The following is a 13,647-nucleotide window of genomic DNA, read 5'->3' as shown; positions in this document are numbered from 1 at the left end:
AAAGATCATCAAGGACAACAACCACCCAAGCCACTGCCTGTTCACCCCACTATCGTCCAGAAGGCGAGGTCAGTACAGGTGCATCAAAGCCTGGACTGATAGACTGAAAAACAACTCCTATCTCAAGGCCATCAGACTGTTAAACTGCCAACACTAGCACATATAGGCTTCTGCCTATATTCATAGACTTGAAATCACTAGCCACTTTAATAAACGGAACACTAGTCACTTTAAACTTTTAATGTTTACATATCTTGCATTACTCATCTCATATGTATATACTGTATTCTATACTATTCCACTGTGTCTCAGTCTATGCCACTCTGACATTGCTTGTCCATATATTTTATATTCTTAATTACATTCCGATGGTGTACCAATGTAATCAAGATTTGAAATTATTAAGTTTTTGTTAAATCTGTTTGGTCTTCTTGCGTCAATTTGCATAGTATAAATGATTTATGATTATTTTCTGGCCCCCTGACAATCCGCTCAAGAAAAAAATGGCCCACTTGTGGTGCCAGTGGACAGTGAAGAACGGGTAAGTTAACTATTTTAAATTAACATAAATAAAGGTTAAGTGTTTAACTAGATTACATGGCCCCCTTAATTGTTATTTCAAATACGTGACTTCACAGCAACTGCTAGTTAGTGAATGTTGGAAAGCTAGCTAGCTAACGTTAGATAGCTAGCCAGGTATCGTTAATTAACAGCATAAGCATACCAATACGAAATTTTGCAAGCTAGCTAGCAGGCTCAGGTAAATAAAATTCCCGCAAAGTACTTTACCACAGTATATCTCATAGCAACGTCTCAGAGCCACGTCATGACATTTGTAAATGAAAGAGAACTAGGTTGTCTCTGTTGTTACATTCCCACAAGACAAACTCAATATGCTGCCGATCTTTGATTTTTATTAGATACTTTTATTGCAGTACAAAAAAATTGAAAAATAGGTCCTGAAGGTGAAAATCTGATATTGAAGGTAAATCTAGCTCAGAAACCACATAGCTTGGTAGATAGATATAAGTGTAATTGTTTTGTAATCTATTCAATTATATATATCAGTTGCATTCAACTTGCTGTTATTGCCTTGAGATGTAGAATATTAATTGCTTTGCATTAGTTGTTATTGCATTTGTTCTTATGTTATGTTGCCTTGACTCTTATCTCTGTTTAATAAGCTCTCCAGCTCTCTGTTTAATACGCTCTATTATCTCTGTACTGAGATGTGTGCAGCTGGTGGATGCTGCTGGTTGTGAATGTGATGTAGGGGAATGAAAATAGAAATGTAAGACAAGTTGCTGAGGTGGATACCATTAAGTTGAAACTTCAGCGGGAGGAAACTCCACACAATTCAAGGTTGCTGTGTTTATGTTAGGGGAATGTAGTGTGAGTGACACCTCGTTGCAACTCCATACGATTCAAGGTTGCTGCGGTCATGTTTGGGAAAGTAGCGGGAGTGATACCTCGTTGCAACTCCATACGATTCAAGGTTCCTTCTTCACGTTAGGGGGACATAGCAGGATTGAAACTGTGGGGTTCCATATGATTCAAGAGATCACATGTTACCCCAGGAAACACTTTACTGGTGTTAATTGTAATAAAGTCTATTTTACCCCAGGATACCCATTGCTGGCGGTAACTGTAGATGAAAGGTAGCTTTTGTCACGGCAACAAAGTAACTTTAATTCACGTCAGGGGAATTTAGCAAAACAAGGTAGAGTGCCTAGTGAAAGTCTGCACACCCCTTGCACAGTCTTCACATTTTACGGCCTTAAAATTCAATCTAAAAAGGGATTACATTAGATTTTCCTCCAACAGATTTACATATCTTACTCTACATTTTCAAAGTGATAGAAAGTTAGTTTTTTTTTTTTATTAATAAAAAATGTATAAAATAAATAAATAATGAAGATGTCTTGATTGAGTAGGTCTTCACACTCCAGAGTTAATACTTGGTGGAAGCCTTAAAGGCTTTGTATAGTTAATCAGTGGTCTCAAGTGGCTGTATTTATGCAATGCAGCCTCCGCAGACATCAGGGCGTTCATACTTTTTGCGCTTAGCAGAGCAGAGCAGAGCTACTGAGAAAGAAGTTGTCGAGGAAGTGAGTTTGTGTTTATACAGAACGTACCGCCCCCACCTACCGCCAACCAATCATTTCGATGCAGAGCTTTAAGGAGCACTCTGCATTGTTACAAAATTTAAGAGGAGCACAGCGATGCGGTACGGAGCTTAATTAGGCCTCTGTGTGCCTCCAGAGGCTCCGCAATTTCGCCACACCCTCCATAAGAAGCTTCCGACCACATTTTCGGATCAAGCATTTATTGGGTTTTGCAGCTGTGAATAATTTTTATAATATTCTACCAACTTTGATCAACTCTTAGTGCAACATATGTGATGGACTGGCTCAATTCAGTCTTATTTAGCAAAATTCGTTTTTTACATTGATGTCACGTTCTGACCTTAGTTCCTTTTTTATGTATTTATTTTAGTTTGACCAGGGCGTGAGTTGGGGTGGGCATTCTATGTTGTTTTTCTATGTTTTGGTCTGTACATTATATTTCTATGTGTTTGGCCTAGTATGGTTCTCAATCAGAGGCAGGTGTCGATTGTTGTCTCTGATTGAGAATCATACTTAGGTAGCCTGTTTTCCCACTATGGGGGGTGGGTAGTTATTTTCCGTTTCAGTGTTTGCACCATACGGGACTGTGTTGGTTTTCATGTATTCTCTTGTTCTTTTTGTATTTTGTATTCGTTCTCGATTAAACAATATTATGGATACGAACCACGCTGCATTTTGGTCCTCCTCTCCTTCCACCAACGAAAGCCGTTACAATTGGATAAAAGACTCAGAGCTAGAATATTTGATATCATACACTACAGTTGAGGAACAATGGGAAAGTAATTCTGCTTTGAAAGTTGATAAACTTGTAACCTCACTTTTGAGAAAATGGCCCTTGAATGTTTTGGTAGACCTACTGGAGAGCTCTTCTTTAGCATCGTTCACACCCTATTAATGAACATTCTATTGTCATCCGACGTCAAACCTGTCACTGTCGTTATGAAAAAGTATAAACACAAAAATTACAGGCTGGTGCTCCAAAATAGCATAACTAGTGTATTTTAAATCTAATCCAACGAGTCGCCCTGGATAATATGCTATGCGATCACACAGGCAGACTGCTATAGTGAAGAAGATTTAACAGGGTGCATCAAGTATACTATTATGAGTGGAGCTTACTTCTTTGTGCTCTGGAGAGATTTCAGGTAGTTGGTCATAAGGCTCTGGAGGTGATTGAACCATTCAGTCTCTGTAGCATCTGAAAGAGATGGATAGAGGTAGTGAGTGTTCTTGAAATAGAACCCTCACCCCTGACCTCCTACTGGCCCAGGGCCTCCTGCTTAACCCTCTAATCACAATATCTTACTCCAGGACTATACAGGTTACATCTGTAGGATCTAGCTAGCTAGCTAATGGGATCTAGCTAATCCTGATTCGTCCAAATAATCAATGAAGAAAACCCTAAATGAGGAACTACTGCTGCTCGTAATTACATAATTAGACATTTACATGTGAATCTGCCAACGAGAGATTACTAGCTAGGTAACTAGCAAGCTAACTACATTACTAAGGTTGCTGCGTTCTAAGTTGGGAATTATTTTACAGCTTGCATTGATGGTATCATGATAGCAGTTTGTCGGATGGAGATCAACTCTCGAGCTGTGACCAGCTGTCTACAACCTTAGGTACGGATAACGTGATTGACTGACGTGATCAGCAGAGATAGTACCATGGATAGATTGGTTTAGAGTTTAGTACTCAGCGGCGTTTACCTATCCAGCTAGCAAGAGTTGACTTTGCCAACAAATGGAAATGTGTTCTGTTAGACACTGTTAAAACATTTGCGCAGAGAAAAACACCAGGTATATTTACCATAGAATTTTATTCAGCATTCTAGGAGTAGCGCACCTATTTACTCAAATGACAACACACGTCACTTAACCTGTTGGGGATGGGGGCGCTGTTTAGACTATTTATGCTAATTTGGCTAATTTTTTAAACGGCTTCCCACAAAATCCTTGATCGTACAATATGCATATTATTATTATTATTGGATAGAAAACAGTCTATAGTTTCTATAGGAGTTGAAATTTTGTCTCTAAGTGGAACAGAGCCCATTCTACAGCAATTTCCCTGACATGGAGTCAGATTTGAGAAATGTTGGCCACTCTTCTGAAGTCAGTTAAAAGGGCACTGTCATTGCTATGACTATACGGACACTTCTTACGTCTTCCCCTGGATGCCTTTACGTGATGACGATTCCAACGGGGTCGATTGCGCGTTCACAGGCCCTACAAATGAAAAAACCCTGAAGCTAGTCATTCTTTGGGAGCTGCGTCATGAGCCTAGAGGACACCGGCGCGCACCTGTTCCAAGCGTTAGTTTAGCCTGTTATATTTCTCCGGTCATCTTTTCACTCGTTATAGGAGTTAAAAACATCATAAGGTAGTTAATTTAAAGCGTTTTATAGCAATTTATATCCGTTTAGTGCGATTTTGGGACATTTATTTTTGCAACGATGTGAAAAGTTGGGCACGCTTTTCAGTTCATCCCGAACGCAGTTGACATTTCCACATGGCAAGAGGACAGCTTTCCACCAAAAGACGATTTCTCCCAAGAAAGGATCCTTTGCCCAAGATACTGATGGAAGAACAGCTCAAGGTAGGACATTTTTATTATGATAAATCGTGTTTCTGTCGAAACATTTTAGTGGCTTAGGACGCCATGTTTTTTGACGTAGCTTCGCTTGGCGCAAACTGTATTGAAAAGTAAGGATAAATTAAAAAATGTAATAACGCAATTGTATTAAGAATTAAATTGTCTATCAATCCCTGTCCACCCTATATTTTTTAGTCACGTTTATGAGTATTTATGTATAAGAGTAGATCACTGTCTAAGTGGCGCAAGGACTTTTTCTTTACCAGCTTGTCTACATTTCACATTGTCTAACCATGATTTTGGTGGCTAAATATAAACATTTTCGATCAAACTGTATATGCATGTTGTAATGTGATGTTACAGGAGTGTCATCGGAAGAATTCTGAGAAGGTTAGTGAAAAAATTAATATCTTTTGGCGATGTTGACTTTTATCGCTCACTTTGGCTAGAATCAATGCTGGGCTGCTAATTGCTATGTGCTAAGCTAATATAACGATTTATTGTGTTTTCGCTGTAAGACACTTAGAAAATCTGAAATATTGTCTGTATTCACAGGATCTGTGTCTTTCGATTCGTGTATGCTGTGTATTTTTACGAAATGTTTGATGATTAGTAGTTAGGTAAACACGTTGCTCATTGTAATTATTCTAGTCCATTTGTGATGGTGGGTGCAATTGTAAACTATGCCATCTACCTGAAATATGCACTTTTTTCTAACAAAACCTATCCCATACCATAAATATGTTATCAGACTGTCATCTAATGAGTTTTTTTGTTGGTTAGGGGCTATAAATATCTTAGTTTAGCCGAATTGGTGATGGCTACTGGTGTTGGTGGACAAATAAAAGATGGTGGATTATGCTAATGTGTTTTTAGGTAATAGATGTACATCTTTACATATTGTGTCTTCCCTGTAAAACATTTTAAAAATCGGAAATGTTGACTGGATTCACAAGATCTGTGTCTTTCATTAGCTGTATTGGACTTTAATGTGTGAAAGTTAAATATTTAAAAAAAAAATTTTTTTTGAATTTCGCGGCACTGGTTTTTCAGTGGGGGGGGGGGGGTGTGCCGCTAGCGCCACGCTGATCCTAGACAGGTTAATTCAGTGCTTCCTAGTTCCATGTATCAAATAGTAATCTCAGTTATATTTAAAACCAGGAAAATCTGGAGTCCCCTGCATATTACAGACCTATAAATGTAATAAATTGCGACAATAAAATAATAACAAAACTTATAAGCAACAGAATGGCAAAAGTCTTACCAGACTTCATACATATTAATCAAACATGGGTTTATTAAAAATAGACACTAACAAACAAATGTGTCAGTATAATACAATAAGATGTAGATTTATCAATAATAGCTGTTGATGCCAAAAAGACTTTTGACTGTCCCAAATGGCCTTTTTCAGTCCAAACTTTGGAAGCTGTCAACCTTCCGCATGAAATAATACATTTCAGTAAAACATTATAAAAATATTCTAAAGCAAAAATATATACCAATAATACATTACCTGATAAATATTTTTTGGGGGTGGCAGGTAACCTTATTTGCAGACGATCTTCAATGCCCCCCTTGTACAAAATATTTTCAGAATATTTTCTTAAAATCTCAGGATATAAAATGAATGTGGAAAAAATAAAAATAATAACTCATGATCTACAGCAATCCTGTAAGTGGACCACAAAAAAAATTAAATACTTAGGATGCTTAACAACAAACAACAAATATATAAAGATAACTTTATACCATTACTCAACAACATGAACGCAGATCTAATTAAATGGAACAATCTTCCCATAAATCTTACAGGTAGAATAAACCTCTTTAGAATGGCATGGCTCCCAAAGTTTTAACATTTATTTTTGGTAATACCAATTGAAGACATTCTTTAAAAAAGTATACTCGGTCATAACAGACTTTATATGGGCTGTCAAGTATGCATCACTGGCTGTAAGGGAGTCAGGTGCAGGAGAGCAGATATTGGGTAGCCAACGGAGCTTTTTATTTAGGTGAACCTAAAGCCCACGGCAAAGTGAACACGAAATAACAATACGGGTTAACATAACCCAGCGCAACAGACTAACGTGCGCATAACATGAAACAGAATAAACAATACCACACAAAGACATGGGGGAAACAGAGGGTTAAATACACAACACATAATGAGGGAAAACAAGACAAGACAAATGGAAAATGAAAAATGGATCGGCGATGGCTAGAAGACCGGCGATGTTGACCGCCGAGCACCGCCAGAACAAGGAGAGGCATCGACTTCGGCAGAAGTCGTGACAGCCCCCCCCCCCCCCCTCATGTGTGCACGTGGCCAGCTCATGGCACTCTGTCAGACCTCTGACTCAATCCCCTCTCAATCCCCCCTCCTTTATAGTAGAAGCATCAAACAAGGTTCTAAAGACTGTTGACATCTAGTGGAAGCTTTGTGAAGTGCAATATGACTCCATTTCCACTGTATCTTGGATAGGCAAAGAGTTGAAACACTTCAAACCTCAGATTTCCCACTTCCTGGTTGGAATTTTTCTCCTTTTTCTGCCTGCCATATGAGTTCTGTTATACTCACAGACATCATTCAAACAGTTTTAGAAACTTCAGCGTGTCCAAATATACAAATATACTAATTATCCAAATATACTAATTATATGCATATTCTAGCTTTTAGAACAGAGTAGCAGGCAGTTTACTCTGGGCACCTTTTTATCCAAGCTACTCAATACTGCCGCCCTGTCCCAAAGAAGTTAAACACAGATGCATAGCGCTTGAGTAGCTCTTCCATGGAGCAAGCGGAGCATGGCATGCAACTGTTGCAACTTTTCTGATAAGGTCAAGCTGCACACAGGCATCTCTCTGCTTAGTAGTGGTGTGTCAAATGCATCTGTAACAGAACTGTAGATGGGCTTGTTTGTGCCGCGTGTGCACTTGCAATGTCATGATGTCCTTTGTTTTAATGCGGAAGCCTCCATGTACTATGAGTACAGTCTCAGTCTCTTTCACTTTGAATTGCTTGCGCAATTTGTCTGCTATTGCTTTTGGGAGCACATTAGCTTCAGCTCCTGTGTCTTACTTAAAGTTGACTGTCTGTCTCCCTATATGCAAGTTTGTGTGCCAGCCAGCATATTTTTTGTGTGCTTGTGTCACTGCACCTATGAACAACATGTCCACTTCCTTCACCACTGTTTCAACAGGAGCAACATCTGTCCCTGACCTACACAGAGCTGAAAAGGGATTTCTCTTGACACATTTTTTTACACTCAATATTGAATGCAGGACCACTCTTTGGTTTGTGTCTTTTCCACATTTGCCACAAGTCGTTGTCTGCTGCTCGCTGGTTGAGTGCGCGGCCTGCCTTTGTTCTGACTGCTCGTGATTGCTTAACATGGCGGGCCTTTTGTCCTATAGCATGCACAAACTGTTCTGTGCTATTGCTAGCTGAGTTTAGCCTGAGTTTAGCCTGAGTTTATGTAACTTATTTTGCACGGCAAACATCTATGGCCTTCGCTAGGGTCAAATCTGAAATGCAGAGTAGTTTCTCTCTTAGTCCACCGTTTGTGACGTTAAACACAATTTTGTCCCTTAGCATTAGATCTTCAGTGTCTTTGAACTCACAGCTGCTTGCTCTCAGTTTCAGTTCGGTTATAAACTTGTCATTACCTGCATGTTCATTGAACTTGTGTGCCCAAAACTGATGTCTCTCGAACACAGTATTCCTGCGTGGTGCACAGTAGTTTTCAAAGGCTTTCATGACCTTGGCCAGTTTCTTGTTTTCCGTGTCGGCATATGTGATCTCCATCATGTTGTATATCTCCAGTGCGTCTTCGCCAATGCAGTGTAGCAAAATTGCTATTTTCCTAGCCTCTGGCTTGTCATTTAGCCCACTGGCTAAGTAGTACAAGTTCCACCATTTCACATTTCCGCCAATTTTATGCAAAGTTTCCAGTCAATAACAACGGAGATGGTGGTGTCAACAACTGCGTTGCTGCTAATCACAGGCTTGATAGCTAACAATATCAAAGTATGTTGTTTAACCTGTCTAGGACTGGGGTGCCGCTAGCGGCACACCCCCCCCCCCCCCCCCCCCACCCCCACTGAAAAGGCAGAGCCGCGAAATTCAAAAAAAATATATTTTTTAAATATTTAACTTTCACACATTAAAGTCCAATACAGCTAATGAAAGACACAGATCTTGTGAATCCAGCCAACATGTCCGATTTTTAAAATGTTTTACAGGGAAGACACAATATGTAAAGATGTAAATCTATTAGCTAAAAACACATTAGCATAATCCACCATCTTTTCTTTGTCCACCAACACCAGTAGCTATCACCAATTCGGCTAAACTAAGATATTTATAGCCCCTAACCAAGAAAAAAACTCATCAGATGACAGTCTGATAACATATTTATGGTATTGGATAGGTTTTGTTAGAAAAATGTGCATATTTCAGGTAGATGTCATAGGTTACAATTGCACCCACCGTCACAAATGGACTAGAATAATTACAATGAGCAACGTGTTTACCTAACTACTAATCATCAAACATTTCGTAAAAATACACAGCATACACTAATCGAAAGACACAGATCCTGTGAATACAGACAATATTTCAGATTTTCTAAGTGTCTTACAGCGAAAACACAATAAATTGTTATATTAGCATAGCACATGTGCAAACATTACCCCAGCATTGATTCTAGCCAAAGAGAGCGATAACGTAAACATCGCCAAAATATATTATTTTTTTCACTAACCTTCTCAGAATTCTTCAGATGACACCCCTGTAACATCACATTACAACATACATATACAGTTTGTTCGAAAATGTGCATATTTAGCCACCAAAATCATGGTTACACAATGACAAAAGTAGCCCAGCTGGTGAGAAAATGTCCGTGCGCCATATTAGACAGTGATCTACTCTTATACATAAATACTCATAAACGTGACTAAAAAATATAGGGTGGACAGCGATTGATAGACAATTTAATTCTTAATACAATCGCGGAATTACATTTTTTTAATTATCCTTACTTTTCAATACAGTTTGCGCCAAGCGAAGCTACGTCAAAAAACATGGCGTCCTAAGCCACTAACATTTTTCGACAGAAACACGATTTATCATAATAAAAATGTCCTACTTTGAGCTGTTCTTCCATCAGTATCTTGGGCAAAGGATCCTTTCTTGGGTCTAATCGTCTTTTGGTGGAAAGCTGTCCTCTTGCCATGTGGAAATGCCAACTGCGTTCGGGATGAACTGGAAGCGTGCCCAGCGATTCACAGCGTTTCAGAAATAAATGTCCCAAAATCGCACTAAACGGATATAAATTGCTATAAAACGCTTTAAATTAACTACCTTATGATGTTTTTAACTCCTATAACGAGTAAAAACATGACCAGAGAAATATAACAGGCTAAACTAACGCTTGGAAAAATAGCAGGTCGATGTCCTCCACGCGCATGACGCAGCTGGAAAGGAGCTCCTACCTACAGGGTTTTTTAATTTATAGTGCCTGTGATTGCGCAATCGACCCCATTCAAATCGTCATCACGTAAAGGCATCCAGGGGAAGACGTAAGCAGTGTCCGTATACTCATAGGAATAACATTGGCCTTAAAACTGACTCCAGAACAGTGGCCAAAATTTCTGAAATCTGACTCCATGTCAGGGAAATTGCTGTAGAATGGGTTCTGTTCCACTTAGAGACAAAATTTCAACTCCTATAGAAACTATAGACTGTTTTCTATCCAATAATAATAATAATATGCATATTGTACGATCAAGAATTTTGTAGGAAGCCGTTTCAAAAATTACACGATTACCATAAATAGTGACAACAGCACCCCCTAGCCTTAACAGGTTAACTCACATTAGCATTAGCCTGCTATCTAGCCACTAATTTCAGTAGCCTGCTGGTGAAGTCCACATTCTCACTCATGCAGCTAGCACTGGAATTTTTTCCTTCCGTTTTTTTGTTTAATCTTCTGACACTGCTGACACTTCTGACACCATGTTGTGCTCTAGGAGGCAGGGTAGAATTAACTTGACAATAGAGACTGAAGTACTATTACTTTTAGCTTAATATCTGAAGCATGGTGAGAATTAACACTGTGCATGCAGGCACACTTCAAACTGCAAGACCGCTCATTTACATATCCCCTTGACCTAAAAACATTGAGTGATACTGATTGGCTGTTAAATACAAGGGAGTTATGGACTATCATTAAAGGTGTATAGCTCCATATAATACAGTTTCACAGCTGCCAGAACGTTAATGTACTTGTCAGACTGGCTTTAAGACTGTCACATCTACTTCTGCTCCCCCTCTTCGGGCACTTGACATAGCCGCTCTACAAACGCCTGGCCTGGCAACCCTCATTATGCACACCTGCGCCCAATCATGAGGCACACCTGGACTCCATCACTACCCTGATTTCTTCCCCTTTATTTAGCTCTCCTTTGTTATCACCCACCAGGCAATAATGTTTATGTTTCCATGTTAGACGCCGCTTTTGTTTTGTATGGTTCCATGTTCTTCGTCATTAAACCACTAACTGCACTTGCTTCCTGACTCCCTGCGTTTATGTTACAGAATATTGCCTCACAAAATGGAAGCAGCAGCCAACCAAGACATCTCCCAGATGGTCGGCGAACAGGGAGACCAACTTTGCCAACACCACGATCAAGCTGGCTCAACTGGGGACAGCGAATGATGACGTCCTCCGCATTCTTCATCATCTAGGTCTTCCCCAAGGGGCATCACCCCCAACCCCAGCCAATTCAGCAGTTTGCCCAGGTCAGTGATGCCCATTTGTCCCTGTCAGACAAATATAATGGGACTCCATACAAATGCCGAGCCCACACCACCGAGAGGCCCAAGGTTGTCATGGTTATTTCCCTGTTGACCGTGCGGGTGTTGGAATGGGATACGGCCGTCTGGGAGAGAGGAGAGGAGGAGCTGGATACCTATGGAAGGTTCATGGCTCTGTTCAGATGAGTTTTCGATCATCCACCGGAGGGCAGAGAGGGGGTTAGTGGCTACTCAAACTACGGCAGGAAGACCAGACTGCTACGCAGTACGCCCTCACCTTTCATACAGTGGCAGCATCCAATGGATGGAATGAGCCGGCGCTCCACACCTTGTTCAGAAGAGGATTGCGTGAGGAGGTCCAGTCGGAGCTGGCATGCCGAGACAACACTCTCTCATTGGATGCACTCATCATGATGGCCACCCGTCTGAATAACCTCCTCCAGGAGCGTCGGCACTCCAGGAGCGTCGGCACTCCCGACGCCTCTCTCCCTGGAGGTTTACCAGGATCTCCAGGAGGTTTTGTCCAAGACTTGTGCCACTTGTCTCCCTCCTCATCTACCCCTGGGACTGTACCATCGACCTGCTAGCAGACTCTGCGCCTCAGCACAGCCACATTTACCCCCTGTCGGTGGCTGATACCAAGGGTATGGATGTGTACATCCAGGAGGCTCTCTAACAGGGTTTCATCCTCCCATCCAGCTCCGCGGGCTGGTTTCTTCTTCGTGGCCAAGAAGGGGGGGGGGGGTGTATTGACTACAGAGTTCTCAATCCCATCGCCACCAAGCACCGCTATAGAACAGCTCCGCGGGGCCCTTTTTTTTTTACCAAGCTGGACCTGCGGAGTGCCACAATTTTATCTGCATCCAGGAGGGACATGAATGGAAGACGACCTTCAGCACTGTGTACTTTGTGATGCCTTATGGTTTAGCCAATGCTCTGTCGGTGTTCCAGGCATTCGTGAACGAGGTGTTTCGGGACATGCTTGGGCGCCAGGTGGTCATGTATATCGACGACATCCTGCTCTACTCAGCCACCTTGGAGGAGCACATCGCCCATGACCGGGTAGTCCTGGGACGCCTCATGGAGAACCATCTGTACGTCAAAGCGGAGAAGTGCCTGTTCCATCAGGCCGCAGTCTCCTTCTTTGGATATCGGATCAGCCTGCAGGGAGTGATTATGGAGGAAAGGAAGGTACCAGTCCCAACCACCATAAAGGGACTACAATGGTTTGTAGGGCTGTTCAAGGTCCTCCAGAGGGTCAATGAGGTAGCATACAGGTTACACATACCATTAACTACCGGATCTCACCATCTTTTAATGTTTCCTTCCTCAGGCCGGTGATTCCTGGTTCCCTGGCTGATGCTGCACACATGCGCCACATCATGAGGCACACCTGGACTCCATCACTACCCTGATTACTTCCCCTTTATCTAGCGCTCCTTTGTTGTCACCCACCAGGCAATTTTGTTCATGTTTCCTCTCTTGTTTTGTATCGTTCCATGTTCTTCGTCATTAAACTCACTAACTGCAATTGCTTCCTGAATCCCTGCGTCTACATTACAAAGACCCTGCATGTGTATGTAGGATGTGGTGATTTGTGTGCTCTGGTGTCCTTTGTCAATGAAGGCTCGACGGCAAGACAGATAAAAGGTCTTAGTCCATCTTTTGTGGCAAAGGATGATGTCAAAAGCGGGCAGGTGTAAATACTGATGGACATACATGAAAGTGCCATGGCCTCTTGGAGCTGTGGCTTTCAGAAGCCTGTATGTCTCCTATGTAGATTTTTACGTGATTGATAATATATTTTACAGTGTGCCTTACATTCTGAAACTAATTTCCATAACTTTTCCAGGCCAAAGAAACAATATAAACATTTGATGACCTTTCCAGGATTTTCATGACCATACGAACCCTGGATTTGATAACTTGAAACAGCGCATTGTGCTCATTCTCAAGGTGTGCATTCTTAATCTCGAACAGCCTCCTAGCCACTGTGTGTGAATCCGGGCCTGTGATAGGCTACGTTGTTTTATAGAGGAGTCAGTACACAGTTCCCCAAAAAGTAGAGCTACGCCCCACGTTAATCACTGGTTAGTGAAA

General features: G+C 41.2%; 1 protein-coding gene across 8 annotated transcripts in view; it reads right to left on the bottom strand.

Moving 5' to 3' along the window:
* The window catches only part of LOC129841357 (uncharacterized), a 54,035-nt gene that overhangs the window by 29,017 nt on the left and 11,371 nt on the right, over positions 1 to 13,647 (bottom strand). For 5 of the 8 annotated variants that reach the window (XM_055909625.1, XM_055909598.1, XM_055909614.1 and 2 more), the window contains one exon: positions 3,246 to 3,324. The exons of the other annotated variants lie outside the window; for them this stretch is intronic. In XM_055909625.1, the coding sequence (XP_055765600.1) occupies positions 3,246 to 3,308 (63 nt within the window). In that variant the 5' untranslated portion in view covers positions 3,309 to 3,324. The remainder of the gene's footprint in view (positions 1 to 3,245; positions 3,325 to 13,647) is intronic. 8 annotated transcript variants of the gene reach the window in all.

The sequence above is a fragment of the Salvelinus fontinalis genome, chromosome 3, assembly GCF_029448725.1.
Source record: "Salvelinus fontinalis isolate EN_2023a chromosome 3, ASM2944872v1, whole genome shotgun sequence".
In the NCBI taxonomy this organism is placed as follows: domain Eukaryota; kingdom Metazoa; phylum Chordata; class Actinopteri; order Salmoniformes; family Salmonidae; genus Salvelinus; species Salvelinus fontinalis.
Note: the sequence above shows the minus strand (reverse complement) of the source record. Positions and strands in the feature narration are given on the sequence as shown.